Source organism: Sciurus carolinensis, chromosome 3 (genome assembly GCF_902686445.1).
Source record: "Sciurus carolinensis chromosome 3, mSciCar1.2, whole genome shotgun sequence".
Taxonomy (NCBI): domain Eukaryota; kingdom Metazoa; phylum Chordata; class Mammalia; order Rodentia; family Sciuridae; genus Sciurus; species Sciurus carolinensis.
The window spans coordinates 2,520,691-2,535,919 of NC_062215.1; the positions used below are offsets into that span (position 1 = coordinate 2,520,691).

At 61.6% G+C, this 15,229-nt stretch overlaps 1 protein-coding gene across 11 annotated transcripts in view; it reads left to right on the top strand.

Moving 5' to 3' along the window:
• Window positions 1-14,987, top strand: part of Tbc1d16 (TBC1 domain family member 16) — a 72,646-nt gene extending 57,659 nt beyond the window's left edge. For 5 of the 11 annotated variants that reach the window (XM_047547819.1, XM_047547818.1, XM_047547821.1 and 2 more), the window contains exons 4-13: window positions 3,093-3,254; window positions 3,992-4,139; window positions 4,992-5,159; window positions 5,612-5,760; window positions 6,293-6,427; window positions 7,149-7,335; window positions 7,939-8,010; window positions 9,047-9,226; window positions 11,441-11,587; window positions 12,413-14,987. In XM_047547819.1, coding sequence (XP_047403775.1) covers window positions 3,093-3,254; window positions 3,992-4,139; window positions 4,992-5,159; window positions 5,612-5,760; window positions 6,293-6,427; window positions 7,149-7,335; window positions 7,939-8,010; window positions 9,047-9,226; window positions 11,441-11,587; window positions 12,413-12,661 — 1,597 coding nt within the window. In that variant the 3' untranslated portion in view covers window positions 12,662-14,987. The remainder of the gene's footprint in view (window positions 1-3,092; window positions 3,255-3,991; window positions 4,140-4,991; window positions 5,160-5,611; window positions 5,761-6,292; window positions 6,428-7,148; window positions 7,336-7,938; window positions 8,011-9,046; window positions 9,227-11,440; window positions 11,588-12,412) is intronic. The other 6 variants (XM_047547824.1, XM_047547826.1, XM_047547823.1 and 3 more) reach the window with 6 other exon arrangements.
• Window positions 14,988-15,229: the final 242 nt, after the last annotated feature.

A 15,229-nucleotide genomic window follows, 5' to 3' on the forward strand; every position in this document is an offset into this window, starting at 1 on the left:
ATTTTGAATCATGTTAACCTCTGCCCCAGTGTTTCTGACCTTGAGAGCCACCATTCTAAGTCTGGAGGTTTCTTCTCTCTTAAGGATTTTCTGGAAACAGATACTCCTGTATATATCAGTTATCTATTGCTGCGTAACAAATGGCCCCCAACTTAGCAATGCAAACACCACCTTTGCTTTGCACTCAGCTCTTCAGTGTGGGCCAGGCTCAGACTGGCGTTGTGCTGGGCTCTTAGGGGGCGGCTCCAGGAGCTGCAGCTGTCTGGTTGCTGCTGGTGGTGGGGGTCTGCATGGCTTCTGTTCACCACGTGTTGACCACGTGTTGGGGGCTGTGCTGGCTGTCAGTAGGTTCTGTTCTACTGTCAGTAGGTCTTTGTCTGGGCTGTGTGAGGGGAACCTGCAGAAGCTGCCAGGCCTTTCAAAGCCCAGGCTCTGGGACTTATATAGCAACACTTCCACCATGTTCTCTTGACTCAAGGGGTGACAGGTGCCACTCTTTTTTTTTTTTTTTTTGTGGTACTGGGGATTGAACTCAGGGCCTTAAGCTTGCAAGGCAAGCACTCTACCAGCTGAGCTGTCTCCCCAGCCCTGAGCTATCTCCCCAGCCCAGGTGCCACTCTTGATAGGACACCTGCAGAGACTTGAGGCAGCGCTTGAGTCACCTCTGTATGTGCATGGCACTGTCCATCAGTGAGCAATAGCCCCAGTTCCGCGTCTCGGGGAGATTCATTTCCTCAGAGATCCTCAGAGAATGACAGACACTAAGCAGCGCTGCACTTTTTTTCTTTTCTTTTTTTTTTGCGGTACTGGGGATCGAACTCTGGGCCTTGTGCTTGCGAGGCAAGCACTCTACCAGCTGAGCTATCTCCCCAGCCCAGCGCTGCACTTCTTAACGCTCAATCTTCTAGAGCTATCTGTGAAACATTTTGAGCTTAATAGCAACTTGGAAGTTATTGCCTAAATAAACCATCCTTTTAATTTTAATGCATCACACATAATAATTTTATGAACAAACCAAATTATATGCAGCACATATGTATATTCTTAAAACCAAATTGCTCCACATATGTAGAAAGATCATCACACACACAAAAAAAAAACCAAAACTGCACACACCTCCATCCCAGGCTCCACTTCCTTTAAAGCGTGTGTTTTTCGATGACTTCCGAGTTGCCAGGCATTTTCCGTTTTCACTCCAGGTGTGAGTACGCAGTGACTCGGGCTCTGTGCCAGGCCTGTGCTGGGAGCTGGGGCAGCTGCCCTGGCCTGTGCAGCCCATCTGGGGGAAACAGGCCAGTCCTCGGTGCCGAGCAGGGTGGCCTCTGCCAAGCCAGGTCCCAGCTAACCAGGGAACTAAGGCTTCAGTCCACTTGCTCCAGGTTGAGCCCCGGGACCCCCAGCTGCAGGTCCCGAGCACAGTGTCTTGACTTAATGAATCAGTCAATTAATTGATGCAAATAATTTCCCCCCGGGGAGTTTAAGCAGACTTCCGCCTGAGGCAGGTTGCTGGGGAGGAGGGGGTGGCCCCTCTCTCTGGGGCTCTTTTCTGGTTTGGAATGGCCTGCTTTCCCCAGGGGCCAGCAGGGCCGGCGGCCAGGACTCTGCCACAAGGACCTTGGCCTGGCCTGGCTGCCCAGGCCAGCAGGACACAGTGTGCTGGGAGTGGCATGCAGGCCAGGGCGGGGGTCTCACGTTGTGTCTGGGTGGTGGCGAGAGGGTGGGGGCTCGGGAAGAGCTGCAGCCGCAGGCGCAGGCTGAGCAGGAGCTCTGGCCACCAGCCGCCTTGTTCAGTAAGCAGCTTACGAGGCTGCATGCGGGGCGTGGTGGGCCCCCTCTCTGTCCTCGTCCCGCCTCCTTCTGTGCACAATGACTGCACAGTGTGGCCATCAGGGTCCACTAGGGAGGACAGGCCAACCCCTTGGACTTCGGGGCCTCATGGCCTGTGCCCAGGGTGGTTGAGGCTACCGCCGGCTGCTGTCTACCATGGGGCTTCCCCTGTGTCTGGCCTCCAGGGCCCAGGTGGAACCCCGGGCGTCCCCAGAGGCGGGGGACAGCTGGGCCCACCCCCTCGCCCCCGGGGGACGGGCAGCGAGTCCCTGCACTAGGCCTGGTGCTCTTGGCATTGGAGGAGGGCGGGCGAGGCGGGTGTGCTCTGCTCTGCTCCGCTCCGCTCCTGCCCTTGCTCTGGTCATATTTCAGCAGGGCATTTCTGGGGGATACTGAGAAATCTCGGGAGGCAGGATGTGACTCGGAGTATGTCTGGATTCATGTGAGAAAATGTCTTACCTTGGGAAGGTAACTGTTCATGGACTAGCTGGAGGAGCCCTGCAGTGCCACAGACTCAGCAGCTGCAAACAGCTGTGAGAACCTGAGCCCGAATCTGACCTCAGCTCCGCTGCCCGCTGACTCTGCAACCTTGGTCAAGTTGCTTGGGCTCTCTGGGCCTTAGTTTCCTCTTCTGTACACTGTTTCATACGTTTATTGTGAAGATTATATGCAATAAAAGCACATGAGAAGGGGTTGGCCCAGGCCCAGGCCATATAGGAGCTTTAATAATACTTGCTGTATTAGTGTTAATAACTCAAATGATTTTTTACCAAGCCATACTCTAAATCCATGTTCATTTAGAAATATACCATGTGGAAGCCCCAAGCCGTCTCTAACTGTTGGGAAACAGCTCCTCTTCATAAGCACTGAGCTCCAGGCCTGTGCTGAGCATTTTACAGTTACTTATTCCACACACAGCCTGGTAACTGTCCTCACTTTAAAAATGTGGAAGCCGAGGCTCAGAGAGGCCTGGTAACATGCCTGAGGTCACACAGCAAGGATTGTAACTCCAGTCATGGTGGCTTTGTCTGTCATTATGACAACTCTGTTAAGTGGAATGGGGTCTGAACATGAAGATGCTCTCCCACCCAGTGAAAACAAAGGTGTGCGTGACCAGGAGCAGGATTCCTTCACCCGTAGTTCATGGGCAGGTGTCTGGGGCACCGCTTCCTGCAGGCCATGTGCTGTTGGGTCTGTGTTGGAGCTCAGCGCGCATGTTCAGTGGGTCCCCTGCCCCATGGCCCTCACGTGGCCTGCTCTGCCAGTTCCCCCTCCAGCTCCGACACCACCCTGCGCTTCCCGGACAGCAGCGGCCTGCTGCAGACCTCGCGCTGGGACCAGCCACAGCGAGGCTGCGCCCTGGAGCAGATCTGCGGTGTGTTCCGCGTGGACCTGGGTCACATGCGCTCCCTGCGCCTGTTCTTCAGGTGAGGACGTGTCTGCTGCTTCTCGGTGCTGGTGTGAGCTGTCCAGCCCACCTGGGGGGGCTGCATGGCCCTACAGCATTTCCCAGTGTCCTCACTCTGCCCTGGGTAGGGGGCAGCTGTGCTTAGACCCTGGCCTCAGAGAAGAGGCCAAGCAGAGCTGCTGTGTAGAGTGGCGGCCACTGGCCTCTGCACCCTGACTCTGCGGCTCGCCTTGAGGGCAGCACGTGGGCGCAGCCGTCTTGACAGAGCTGCCCTTTCCTTCTGGTGGGGCTGAGGGTCCCTGGCCGCCCTGGCCGCCTGCCTGCAGGTCCCCACAGGGGCCTGTGCAGGGTCTGGTGAGCCTGTCCCTGAGGGCCCCTCTCCCAGAGCACATCCCCAGCCTTCATGTGAGTGGCCAGGGTGGGCTGGGACCCCGATGGATATGGCCAGTGCCCCAGGAGTCCCCCAGAGGAAGCCCCTTGGTCCCACAGGCGTCCACCCCAGGTCTCCTGGACTGACAAGGACGATGTGGCCAGGCAGGACCCGGTGGGGAGTCGGCCGCCCCAGGAGGGAGCTGTTCTACTTTTGCAGAGGGGTGCCAGGTTCTGTGGGTTTGGGGTTGTGATCCCCACCTGCAGCCAGACTCCCGGGGATGCGCCTGCCTCTGAGGAGGCCCCGTGTCCTCTGACTGTACTTGGAAATCAAAACCCAGGTTTGCATGTTCATCTGGTTTTTCTGCCCCGCCCATGTCCCTTCAGTGACGAGGCCTGCACCAGTGGCCAGCTGGTCGTGGCCAGCCGAGAGAGCCAGTACAAGGTGCTGCACTTCCACCACGGTGGCCTGGACAAGCTGTGCGAGGTGTTCCAGCAGTGGAAGTTCTGCACCGAGTCGCACCTCGAGGACCAGGTAGCTGACCGGCCTGCCCCGTGGGCCCCACGTGCTACATGGGGCCACTGGAGCCCCCTGCCCTCCCGCAGGCCCAGTCCTTCCCAGTGCACCTGCTAGTCTCCAGCCGTGGGCTCACAGGGTGCGTCCCCTGGTGGCCTTGGGCTGTCCCTGGTGGCAGGGCGGTGACAGCCCTGCACTTTGGGCTGGAAGCTTGTGCTGGGGCTTTTTGAAAGTCAGCTCTCTGCACTTGAAACATCATGTTTTGACAGGACTTCCTGCCATATTTTGCTCAATCTACATACAAATGTAATAAGAGCCCTTTAATTATCTGTTTAAGGTACCGTATGTGCTTATTAGGAACGGGGCTGACTTTAAAACTCCGTCCTTCCCACAGAGCCTCCCGCTGGCTCCTCTTATTACAGTGGCTTGGCGGTTTTCCCCCCACATCGAACAACCTTTGATTTTTGAATTAAATGTCAGCTGCAGTTTCGCCCTGGATTCCTGGCTGCTGCGGAGACAATCTGACAGGCCGGCTCCCCGCGCAGAACAGCGATCCCTTTGTATGTGGCCAATCACATGTAATTTATTGCAGGCCCTCCCGGCGCAGGGAAGTTAGGCCGCCGGGCATTCATTCTGGTGTTTGCGGCTGGGGTCGGAGAGTGGGGGCGGCGGCCAGGGACCCGGGTGTAGGCGAAGGTATTTTCATTTTAATCGCGTCTAATTACACTTGCCACTTAGGGGTTTGTATGCAGGGGGCCTGCTCCCCTCCTCCCCGGACGGAGAGCCTTTTAAATCCTGGGAACGGCGTCGCTGGCTTCAAAAGCCGGGCGCTGGAGGCACTTATCGTTGCCCAGTGTCCCTCCTGTCCAGCAGGTCGCCAGCGAAAGGACGTGCGTGCAGTTCTCCATCCGCCGGCCCAAGCTGCCGTCCTCCGAGACCCACCCCGAGGAGAGCCTCTACCGCCGGCTGGACGTCTCCGCCTGGCTGCACCACCTGAACGAGCTGGGTCAGGTGGAGGAGGTGTACAAGCTGCGCAAGGTGAGGCCCGGCCCGCCAGGTGAGGGCCTGCCGGCCGGCTGGCGCGGGGCAGGGCGAGGCGGGGCGGGGCGGGGCGCGGCGCCCGAGGGTCCCGCCCCTGGCGTGAGGGCGGTGGCGAATGCGCGGCGGGCGAAGGATCAGAGCCGGCCCTTAGGAACAATCCTGAGCGGGCCGGGATCCATGTCAGCCTGCACAGAGGGCCGGGCACTGAAAGGCGGCCTTTCCAAAACCGGGGATTAGGCCCCGACGTGAGAACCACACGTCAATCGGAGCGCCGCTCCGGGGGGGCATTGACATTGAAATGAGCGGGTTTGTGTTCTGTATGGGAATGCAGGGCCCGCGCTTTCCCCTTGCAAACATGTGCAAATTGCCGGGGAGCCACCGAGAGACCCGTCCCTGGGGACTTGGGGTTCTTTGAGCTGCACCCCCCCAACTTTGGCCGCTCCCTCCAGGCCATTTTCTTTGGCGGCATTGATGTGTCAATCCGGGGGGAGGTCTGGCCCTTCCTGCTGCGCTATTACAGCCACGAGTCCACATCCGAGGAGCGGGAGGCGCTGCGGGTGCAGAAGCGGAAGGAGTACATGGAGATCCAGCAGAAGAGGTAGCTGTGCCTGCGCCCCCACCCTCCCCAGGGAAACGTCCTTTGGAGGGGCAGTGGAGGTGCCAATCAGCAGGGACAATACACCTCTGTGACTCATGGCTTCTTCCAAAAATGGGTCTCCTGGGAGTATGATGAGCGGTTGGGGAAGTGCAGTCATGACCCTCTGGGCCTGGGGACTGGGCTCCTGTGCTCAGGTCAAGGTGTCAGAGTTCAGGCACTTCACAGGTGCCGCCTGGTCGGAGCAGCACCTGCGGGGAAGGCGGCCGAGCTGGACTGCTGCGTCCAGCTTGGGCTCTACTGCCCCAGGGGCTACAGTCAGCTCCCCTCTGGGGCTGGGATGGGGTGAAGCCCGTTACCCATGAGTTGTGCTCGGCTCCCCTCTGGGGGCTGGAACCCACCCACCCACACCTGCAGAAGCTGCAGGTTTGCTGCCAGAAGCAGCCCAGCCCCACTGCCTGCAGCAGGGGTGGAGGGGAGGCCTGTCTGGAGCCTACAGGCTTTGGGACCCCGTCCACTACTCACCCCCACCCAGGCTCTCCATGACTCCCGAGGAGCGCGGCGCGTTCTGGCGTAATGTGCAGTTCACCGTGGACAAAGACGTGGTTCGGACAGACCGCAGCAACGAGTTCTTCCGTGGGGAAGACAATCCGAACGTGGAGAGCATGAGGTACCCACTCCTGGGCAGGCCGGGCCGTCCAGCCTTCCCTCATCTGCAAGTGGTGGCCCCCTGCCCTCTGAGCCTTGGCTGATCTCTGGGAAGGGGACAAGCCCGGGGTGGCTTTCTCCAGTGTTCATGCAGTCAAGGTCCCAGAGCAAAGGATTTGTGGGCAGCTTCAGCAGGAGACTCACAGCCTGAGGAAGCCACAGGATCCCACTCAGGGTTCCAGCAGAGCCCCTTGTCCCTGGGCACCCCCAAACCTGCTCTTGCCTGCTCATACCCACCATAGATAGACCTCTCCTCACATCCCCTCCACCTCTTGATGGGTGGTCCTCCTGTGATAAGGCCATTCAGAGCCAGAGACTGGCATCTTTGACATTCTGCTGCAGCCCAGCAAATAATTGCACAAAATTAACAGCCTGTAAAAATGTCTCTGCCAGCCCACCTATGGTCACAGCAATCAACCGTTAAGAAAATCAGACCCACATTCCTCTTCACCCCCTGCTCTGGGCCCTGGGCCTGGAGAGCAGCTAGCTCAGGCTATTACCTCTTGCAAAGCGAGGACCCATTGGTCCTGATCCAAAGCTCAGCCCTTGAGGTCATCACCGAGCTGCCAGGCCCTGCATCAGATGCTGCCGCCAGAGATGAAGGTGAAGAGGGAGGCCTGTGCAGCGGGGCGCCCAGCCTGGGCAGCAGGTCATGCCCACCCCGCCCTCTCCCACCTTGCCAGGAGGATCCTGCTGAACTACGCTGTGTACAACCCGGCTATTGGCTACTCCCAGGGCATGTCGGACCTGGTGGCTCCCATCCTGGCCGAGGTCCTGGACGAGTCGGACACCTTCTGGTGCTTTGTTGGTCTGATGCAGAACACGATCTTCGTCAGCTCTCCTCGGGACGAGGACATGGAGAAGCAGCTGGTGAGACCCAGGGCTGTGCCTGTGCTCAAGTGTGTCTACCGGGCACGTTGGACAGCACTCCGCTGCCGCCTCCGGCCGCCAGGAGGCTCGGCAGTGACGTGTGGCTCTGCGTTGTGTGTCAGCGGGCAGCCCAAAGCCAGACAGGCGCTGCTGCTGGGTGTGGGCCTCCAGGAGGGCTGTTGCTCCCAGGGCTCTGCAGGCCCAGGGTGGGCTGTGGGCAGCGTCCCCTTCCTGCACCTGACAACACAGTCTGGCCCAGCGGGCGCGGCCAGGGAGGGAGGCCCTGTCCTGCATGGGCTCCCAGGTGCTGCCACGCAGCCCAGGCTCCTGGGTGGAGTGGGGACAGGAGGGCTCCTTGCGCCACCCTGGGAACCAACCGCAGCTTACCCCAAGGATAGCAGGCCTCTCCTGGGGCCCAGCAGGCACGCCCCCCACCCCAAGTCCTCCTGAAAACGATCGCCCTGTGTAGACCAGGCAGCGCTGAGGCAGCACTGAGAGGCGGGGAGTGGGTGAGCCAAGCTGGGTCAGGTGGGGTCTGGTGGGGGGTGTGCAGCCCAGGACAAGCCAGGGCTCCTGACTGCTGTCCTCACTGTCCATCACCAGGGTGCACCGGGCACCTGCTGGCCATGGTCTTATACTGGTTCCAGGAGGGAGCTCAGCCTGGAAGCCCACAGAGTGAGCAGAGGGTATTGGGCTCCAGGGCTGGGGAGTGGGGACACAGAATAGGTCTGTGATAGGGAGGACAGCAGGCGTCCCATGTCCCCTGGGCTGGGGCCATCTCTGCCTTCAGGGGTCTGGCCCTGAGCATCCTGAGGCTCAGCTAAGCCATTGTGCTGAGTGGACATGATGTGCTTCTGCGGCCTAGAGCTGAAGGGGCCAAGGAGCCCATCCCATAGGCTTGCCATTTAGGGCCTCCAGAGACACCATGGGATTGTGGAACACAGCGAGGAAGGTGTGGGGGGGTGCAGCTGGGGACCAGGCTTAGGAGCAGGGAACGTCCACGGGTGTGTTGCCATGCACATGGCCTTGGCCCTGCTGTGGGCCACAGAGTGGAGAACTGGACTCAGCTCCTGTACCCCGTAGCCCCAGCTGTCAACTCCAGCAAGAACAATGGGCCGCTTGTGTGGGGAGCGGTGTGCAGGCCGCTGAGATCCCCCAGCTGTGACCCCAGCCAGGCCTGCTGGCTCTGCACGATCATGGTACCCGGGGAGGCAGTCACAGGGTCTGACGCCACTAGATCCTGATGGCTCACAGCAGCACAGGACCCGGTGACCCACTGGCTGCTGGAGATTAATTTTCCAGTGGCATTGGTGAAGTCAGCCCAAGCCCTGGCACAAGAAGCAGTCCTGACCTGGTCCCATGTCACAGGGGGTGACCTGAGGTGTGGGAATCTCTGCTTGCTCTGAGTCAGCTCTGGGAGATGGTGGGTCCTGGCCGTGGGAGAGAAGGGGGTTGTGTGGCTGGGGCTGAGCTTCCAGGAGGCGGCCCCAGGTGCACAGGGTGCCACGCCCTGCCTTGCCCTGGGCCACGCAGGGCCTCCATCCAGAGCAGCCTGAGGTCTAGGAGAAACTGGCAAAGATGGGCACACACCAATTCCAGAAGGAACTAAGTGGGCACCAGACACGTATGGCCTGCAGAGACCACGAGGCTGGGGTGGCTGAGGAGGGTGCGGGGGCGGGCGGGTGGGCTCACGGTCCTGCCTCGCCCCCAGCTCTACCTGCGGGAGCTGCTGCGGCTGACCCACCCGCGCTTCTACCAGCACCTGGCCACGCTGGGCGAGGACGGCCTGCAGATGCTCTTCTGCCACCGCTGGCTCCTGCTCTGCTTCAAGCGGGAGTTCCCGGAGGCCGAGGCCTTGCGCATCTGGGAGGCCTGCTGGGCCCACTACCAGGTGAGGGCAGCGCCCCTCCTCCTGACCCCTCAGTCCCCGACAGCCCCACGCTGCCGCTGCTCCTGGTCCTGTGGCTGGCTTCACACTCCCTGCCAGGAACCGAAATCCATGCAGACTGCACACTGACTGTGCCAGTACCGCACCCCGGGGCTGAGCCGCCTCCTGTCACAGCCCATCAGTGGCTGAGTGAGGCCACAGCAGCCCAGGATGCCAACCTGCCTGAATGCTGGGACAGTGCTGCCCTGTCCTGTCCCCCCGGACCGCCCAGCCACAGGCCTAGGTCCAGGGAAAGGGCGCAGAGTCCTGCCTCCCCAGCAGCCCCCTGGAGAGCCTGATGGAGCCGCCCCACCTCCACCTGCCATCCCATTATCAGGGTCTCCCCAGACTCCCCTCTGAGCGTGGGGCCGGGTCTGCCCCGAGGCTTTAGGACCTGAGTTAGGGACATGCTGGCGATGCAAGCGGGTAGGAGGGTCTCTTCGCAGCCACTGGCCTTTGCAGAGGTAGTAGGGGTGCATCCAGGAGGGAGACCCCCCGCTGGGCGCGCCTCCATCATCCAGGGCAGCTTGGGGAGAGGTGGATGCCACCCACCCAGACGTGGCAGCAGCAGCTCCCGTCCTGAGTGGCATCACGAGGGGGTCACGTCAGTCATGGGGGCTGAAGAGACGGGAGTGGGGCCACCAGCTGTCTGTACCTTCCTCATGGCCCACCCGCAGCCTGCACACCTGGCCCAGCTGGGTGGACGAGCTGGACACGGAGCTGAGGACCCAGCACCTGCACTAAGAAAAGGAAGTGCGCCGTGGATGGTCCACAAGCCGGGTCCTCCCACGCAAACCCCACCCGCACGCCACAGCACAAAGGTTCCGTGAATCCAGCACCCCCCAGTGGAAGGGCCGGCCCTCACACTGTGCTGTGTCCCAGGTGTCTGAGATCAGTCGCAACGACCCGGACCTGGCCCCTTGGCACACCCTGCTGGCTGCCAGTTTGTTTAACACTCACAAAGCAAGTCCCTGATGCTTTCGGGCTTGGGGCTTAACGTAGCCACATCCAGAACCATTCCCTGCTCAACTGGGGGCGGGAGGGGTGGGAGGGCCAAGGGACTAATTAGCCAGGCAGGGGTCACTGCTAGGCAGTGCCTTTAATTCCTGAGTGACCCCCTGGGGGAGAGTCTCATCCACTTCCCTCCAGTGTGCGGTGGGCTGGCCTGCCCCACACCTTGTCCGAGAGCTGAGACCTTCCTGTGCTGCCCATGTGGCCCAGGCTCCACCTTCCGCTCCCCACGTTCTTCCAGCAAAGCTGGGCCTCCACTTGTCACCCCAGCCAAAGTTAGAGTGGCTGCCAGAGGGCCACCCCGAGCCAAAACAAGGCCATTGCGGATGGGCTCTGAGGAAGGGCCTGGCGGCTGGGGGCGTGGCGTCCCAGAGCAGGCCCCGGTGGGAGGAGTCTGCCGCGGTAGCCTCTGCCTGCTGGCAGCACTCTGGTTGGGATGTGGCCAAGGTCAGGAGACTCAGCATGGACTTCCTGCTGCTCCTCTCCTTCCATGTCTCAAGGACCACTACGTCAAAGGTGGTGTGCCTCGAGGTGTCCAGGCAGGAGCACACACAGGACAGTCCCAGCTGGGACACGCCCCACAGCTGGCCTTAAAGGAGGGCGGCAGGGCCCTCTGTGGGCCTCCAAGAAGAGGGCTGGGAATGTCAAGGTTGGGTCAGGGCCCCAGGAGGCCCCAGGCAACTGCTCTGCTGGGATCTGCTTCTCGGACTCCGTGGCAGATCACAGTCCTGGGGCGTGCCTCAGGACGCTCAGCAGCAGGGCAGACCAGCCAAGCCTGGCGGCTGGCTTGCACCGGGGAGCGTCCTGGCCTTCTGCACACCCCCTCGGGATGTGTGTGGATAGGACCTCACAGTGAGCTCTGCAAGCCAGGCTTTGGAGGAAGGGTTTTGCCCCATCACCCGGAGACTGGCAGCCATGGCTGCCCAGCACAGCCTTGCTGCTCTGGGTCCTGCAGCAGCCCAGGGGTGTGGCTGCTGACACAGGCCTGCCTTGCACGTGGGGAAAGTGAGGAGGAAGCCACTGCACAGCTTGCCAAGACCCCCATGACCCGCAAACAGACCCCCAGTGCAGATACCCTCCCCTGAAGCCCCCTCTGCACCCCTGCACCAGTCCCGTCCTCCAGTCAGGCTGGTCAGGGCCCATCTGAGCACCACTGTCTCCCCACAGACGGATTACTTCCACCTTTTCATCTGTGTGGCCATCGTGGCCATCTACGGGGATGACGTCATTGAGCAGCAACTGGCCACTGACCAGATGCTCCTGCACTTCGGAAACCTGGCCATGCACATGAATGGGGAGCTGGTGCTCAGGAAGGTGAGCCCTCCCGCCCTGGCTCTTGAGGCCCCACCCCTGCATGTGGCCCCGCCCCTGCCTGCACAGAGCCTGCCCATCTGCACCTGCAGTGCTGGGCCATACCACCAAGGCCCAGGGGTGGATACCTACTGCAGCCCCTCCAGCTAGGAGGTGTGTCCCATGGCTGTCCCCACGCTCTTCAGGGGCACCATCGCTGGATGCAGGAGCCTCCCCTGGCAGTGGAGTGCACAAGTTCCTGGCTGTACCTTGGGAAGCCATACTTCCAACCCAGAGCTAGGAAACCAGGGAGGCCAGACCTAGGAAGGGGCTGCTCCCATCCAAGTTTAGCTGGAACAAAGGGGACGCCACTGCCCTTCTGCCCCGCTTCCCCTCCCAGTCTTCTGTTGAGGTGCTGCTGGCTAGAGCTCTGGCCACCCTCGGGACAGTGGGGAGACACCGCCTCCCACCCCCAACCCACATCAGGGCACCCCTCTCAGGACTGAAGGTTGCTCTGGGGAGACAGAGCAGTGCGCATCCTGGTGGCCCAGAAGGTGGGGCTGGGCTTCGCCAGAGGGGTGCTGCCAGGCACGTTGGGCTGGGCGGGGCGGGGCTGGCGGGGCCCGTGCAGCCTTGGCCCTGTTCTGCCGCACTGAGGGTGGCGCGGGAGCTGCCACGGGCTCTGTTGGAGAGCCTCAAGTGGCCACTGCAGTCCCAGACCCTCTGCGTGGTGCTGAGTGGGATCGTAGGCAGAGTCCACAGGCACTGACCCTGGCCACAGCCACTCTTCAACTTCCTGTGGGGGCCCAGGCCACCGGGCTGTCCCCCGACCCCACCCTCTCTCCGCAGGCCAGAAGCTTGCTGTACCAGTTCCGCCTCCTGCCCCGGATTCCCTGCAGCCTGCATGAGCTCTGCAAGCTCTGCGGGACGGGCATGTGGGACAGTGGGTACATGCCCGCCGTGGAGTGTGCCGGCCACCACCCAGGCTCCGAGGGCTGTCCCTGTGGGGGCACAGCGGAGCTGCCTTCACCCCCAACCCCAAGAGAAGGCAAGAGGGGCCTGAAGACGCCTGGGGAAGGCTCTGGCTTCCGCAGATAGGTGGACTCCCTGCACCGGAGGTTGAGGGGACCTCGCTGAGGTCCTGGGCATGGGGGTAGGGAGGGCGTGGAGGGGACTCGGGCGGCAGGAGTGTAAGGAAGAGCACCTTTTCCTAGTGTGGACACAGGACTGACCGCCGCAAGGCCTACCGGCCTCCCAAGGAGAGCCGGCGCCCAAAGGCAGCACCAGAAGCTTCCCCCCTGCCAGGAAGAGGGGAGAGCAGGGACAGGGACAGGAGGGCCTCGTCCACCAGCAGCACCAAGCTCTTCCACGCGAGCCGGACATACTTCCCCAGCCCTCCCTCCGCAGCTGCAGAGCTCACGTCCCACATCTGCCAGAAAGCCCTGCAGCTTTCGGCAGGTGTCCAGAGCCGGGTCGCTCACGCCGGCCGTGTGAGCGTTGCGTGCCCCAGCTGTGGGGAGGAGGGGCCCGACCGTGAGCCGGAGCCACAACCTGGTGGACAAGGGTCGGACACCGGTCCCTTAGCTGGGGTCCTCACCTGAGGACCCGTGGCACTGTTCAGTCAGTCTCACCAAATCTGGCCACCTGGGGGCTGAACGGCTGTGGGCGTGTGTGCGTGCCTGCGAGGTCCTCCGAAGAGGCTCTGCTTCCTCCCAGGGCCGTGGAGTGCATTAACTAACTGGCCAAGATGAAGGCGCCTGCAATAGCTGGAGCCTCCTGACCCCCTGCAGGACCTGCGGTCTCTGCTGTGACCGCAGACCTGCTGCTCAGCTTCTCAGGGGTCCCTGCAAGAGCTGCCTCGCTAAAGGAGCACTCGGGCTCTCGGCTTCCCATGTACTGTCCCCCAGAGACTGAGTCTCAGCTGCCCCTCCTGCTCCCAGCGTTGCAGGAGAGCTGTGTCTTAGGCTGGCAGGCGGGGGAGGAGCCAGGTGCCTCCGTGAAGTGCCGGCTCATCTGGGAGGTGCAGGTCCAGAGCTGCCTCCACCCTCAGCTTTCCCTGCTGAAGGCGGGCACTGCTGGACAGTGCCACTCTGAAAACACGTCTGTGACCAGGACACCAGCCCCCTCCCTCCTCAGCTTTTTTCTCCATAAGTCCAGGTCCTCTTGACGGGCACTTCCAAGTTCCCGGGCCCCTCTGTTCCGAGAGCCTTTGCGGAAGAGCACCCTGGAGCCCCCAGGGCGCAGACCCTGAGCTGTTGGCCGTTGCAGTCCAGCTGTGGGGGTCCTGGGGGCAGGCTTCTCATCTGGTCTGCTTCTGGGGGAAGCGGGTTTCCTATCTGTTGGCTCCTGGTCCACTAGAGAAAGTGGATAGAGCTAAGCAGTCCTGTCCTTCCTGACCCTCTGGAAAGCAGGCCCCACAAAGGCCTAGCAGCTCTCCGTTGCCATACCAGTGCTGTGCAGCAGATGATCCCAAAACCCGCAGCCTAAAACTGCTGTGCTCAGGTACCTTGCTGTCTGTGGGTCAGCAGTCAGGCTGGGCAGTGCTGATCTTGGGCTTGCTCACCTCTGGGGCCTCCGGCTGAAGCTCCAGCAGGCTACTCCAGTGCAAGCCAGCCCTGGTGAAGGCCACAGCGCAGGGGCAGGACCAGGTGAGTGCCTGTCCAGGCCAGGAGGACTGTGGACCTGCCATATCCGTGGCTGGACCTGGCGTTCTGGGGCAGGGAAGTGGACCCTCTCCACTAATGTCCCCTGCACAGCCCTGTGCCAGAAGCCTGGGAATTCGGGGGGCCCAGGACGGGGGCTGTTGTCACAGTCTACCTGCCACCACCAGAAAGTCTTTGTCCAAAGGACACTTCCGTGTCACCCCCTCCCTGGCATGGGAGTGAGCCCCTGCCCTCGCCCTGCTGCGGACGCCTGTGCCCTGGGGCTGCAGGTGGGGTTGGTCCAGGTTTCCACCACTTTGGGCTGTCCCATCCCGAGTCCCCAGCTCTCCAAGACCTGACCCAGACCCGCCAGCTGTATCCTCAAGGTGACTGCGGAGGCCACCTGCCCCCCTGGGTCCCAGGGTCACCTGCACCTGCAGACCAGACAGGATCTGGGACGCCTGAGCAGGGCAGAAGGCGGCTCCGGAGGGTGGAGAAGCCCCGCCCTTGTCCTGCTGCCTTCATCTGGATGCAATTAGAGGAAACCAGCCCCAAACCCTGCGGCAGCTGTTACCCCAGGATCGTTCCCAGCCGGCAGAGGCATTAGGGTGATAATGCAGTCATTAGACTCCTAGGTTCCCGCGCCAGGTCGTGCGAACAGGGGGTAATCAGCCAGCCTGGCCGTCTTCTGCGATGCTGCTTATTTAACCCATTTTTTAAAATGACACTTACTGTTGTTGGCGGGCGTGCGTGTGTGCGCATACTTAAAAGTTGGCGCTTCCTCCGCCTTGCCGCTAACGTCTGTGCTGCCGGGGTTGCATGGCGTCGTCCCCGGTCTCTGGGGAGAGGGCACCTTTGATGTACCTGTGCTGGCACTGATGGGGGTGGCTGGATGCCCACGTGGCACCAGGCAAGCTGACTTCTGCCTCACTCTCCCAGGCAGAGGGACGCTGGCAGGGGGTCGGGAGCTGGGTGCACGCAGGGGAAATGCCCGGTGGTGTAAGATGAGCACTTCTCTGCCACC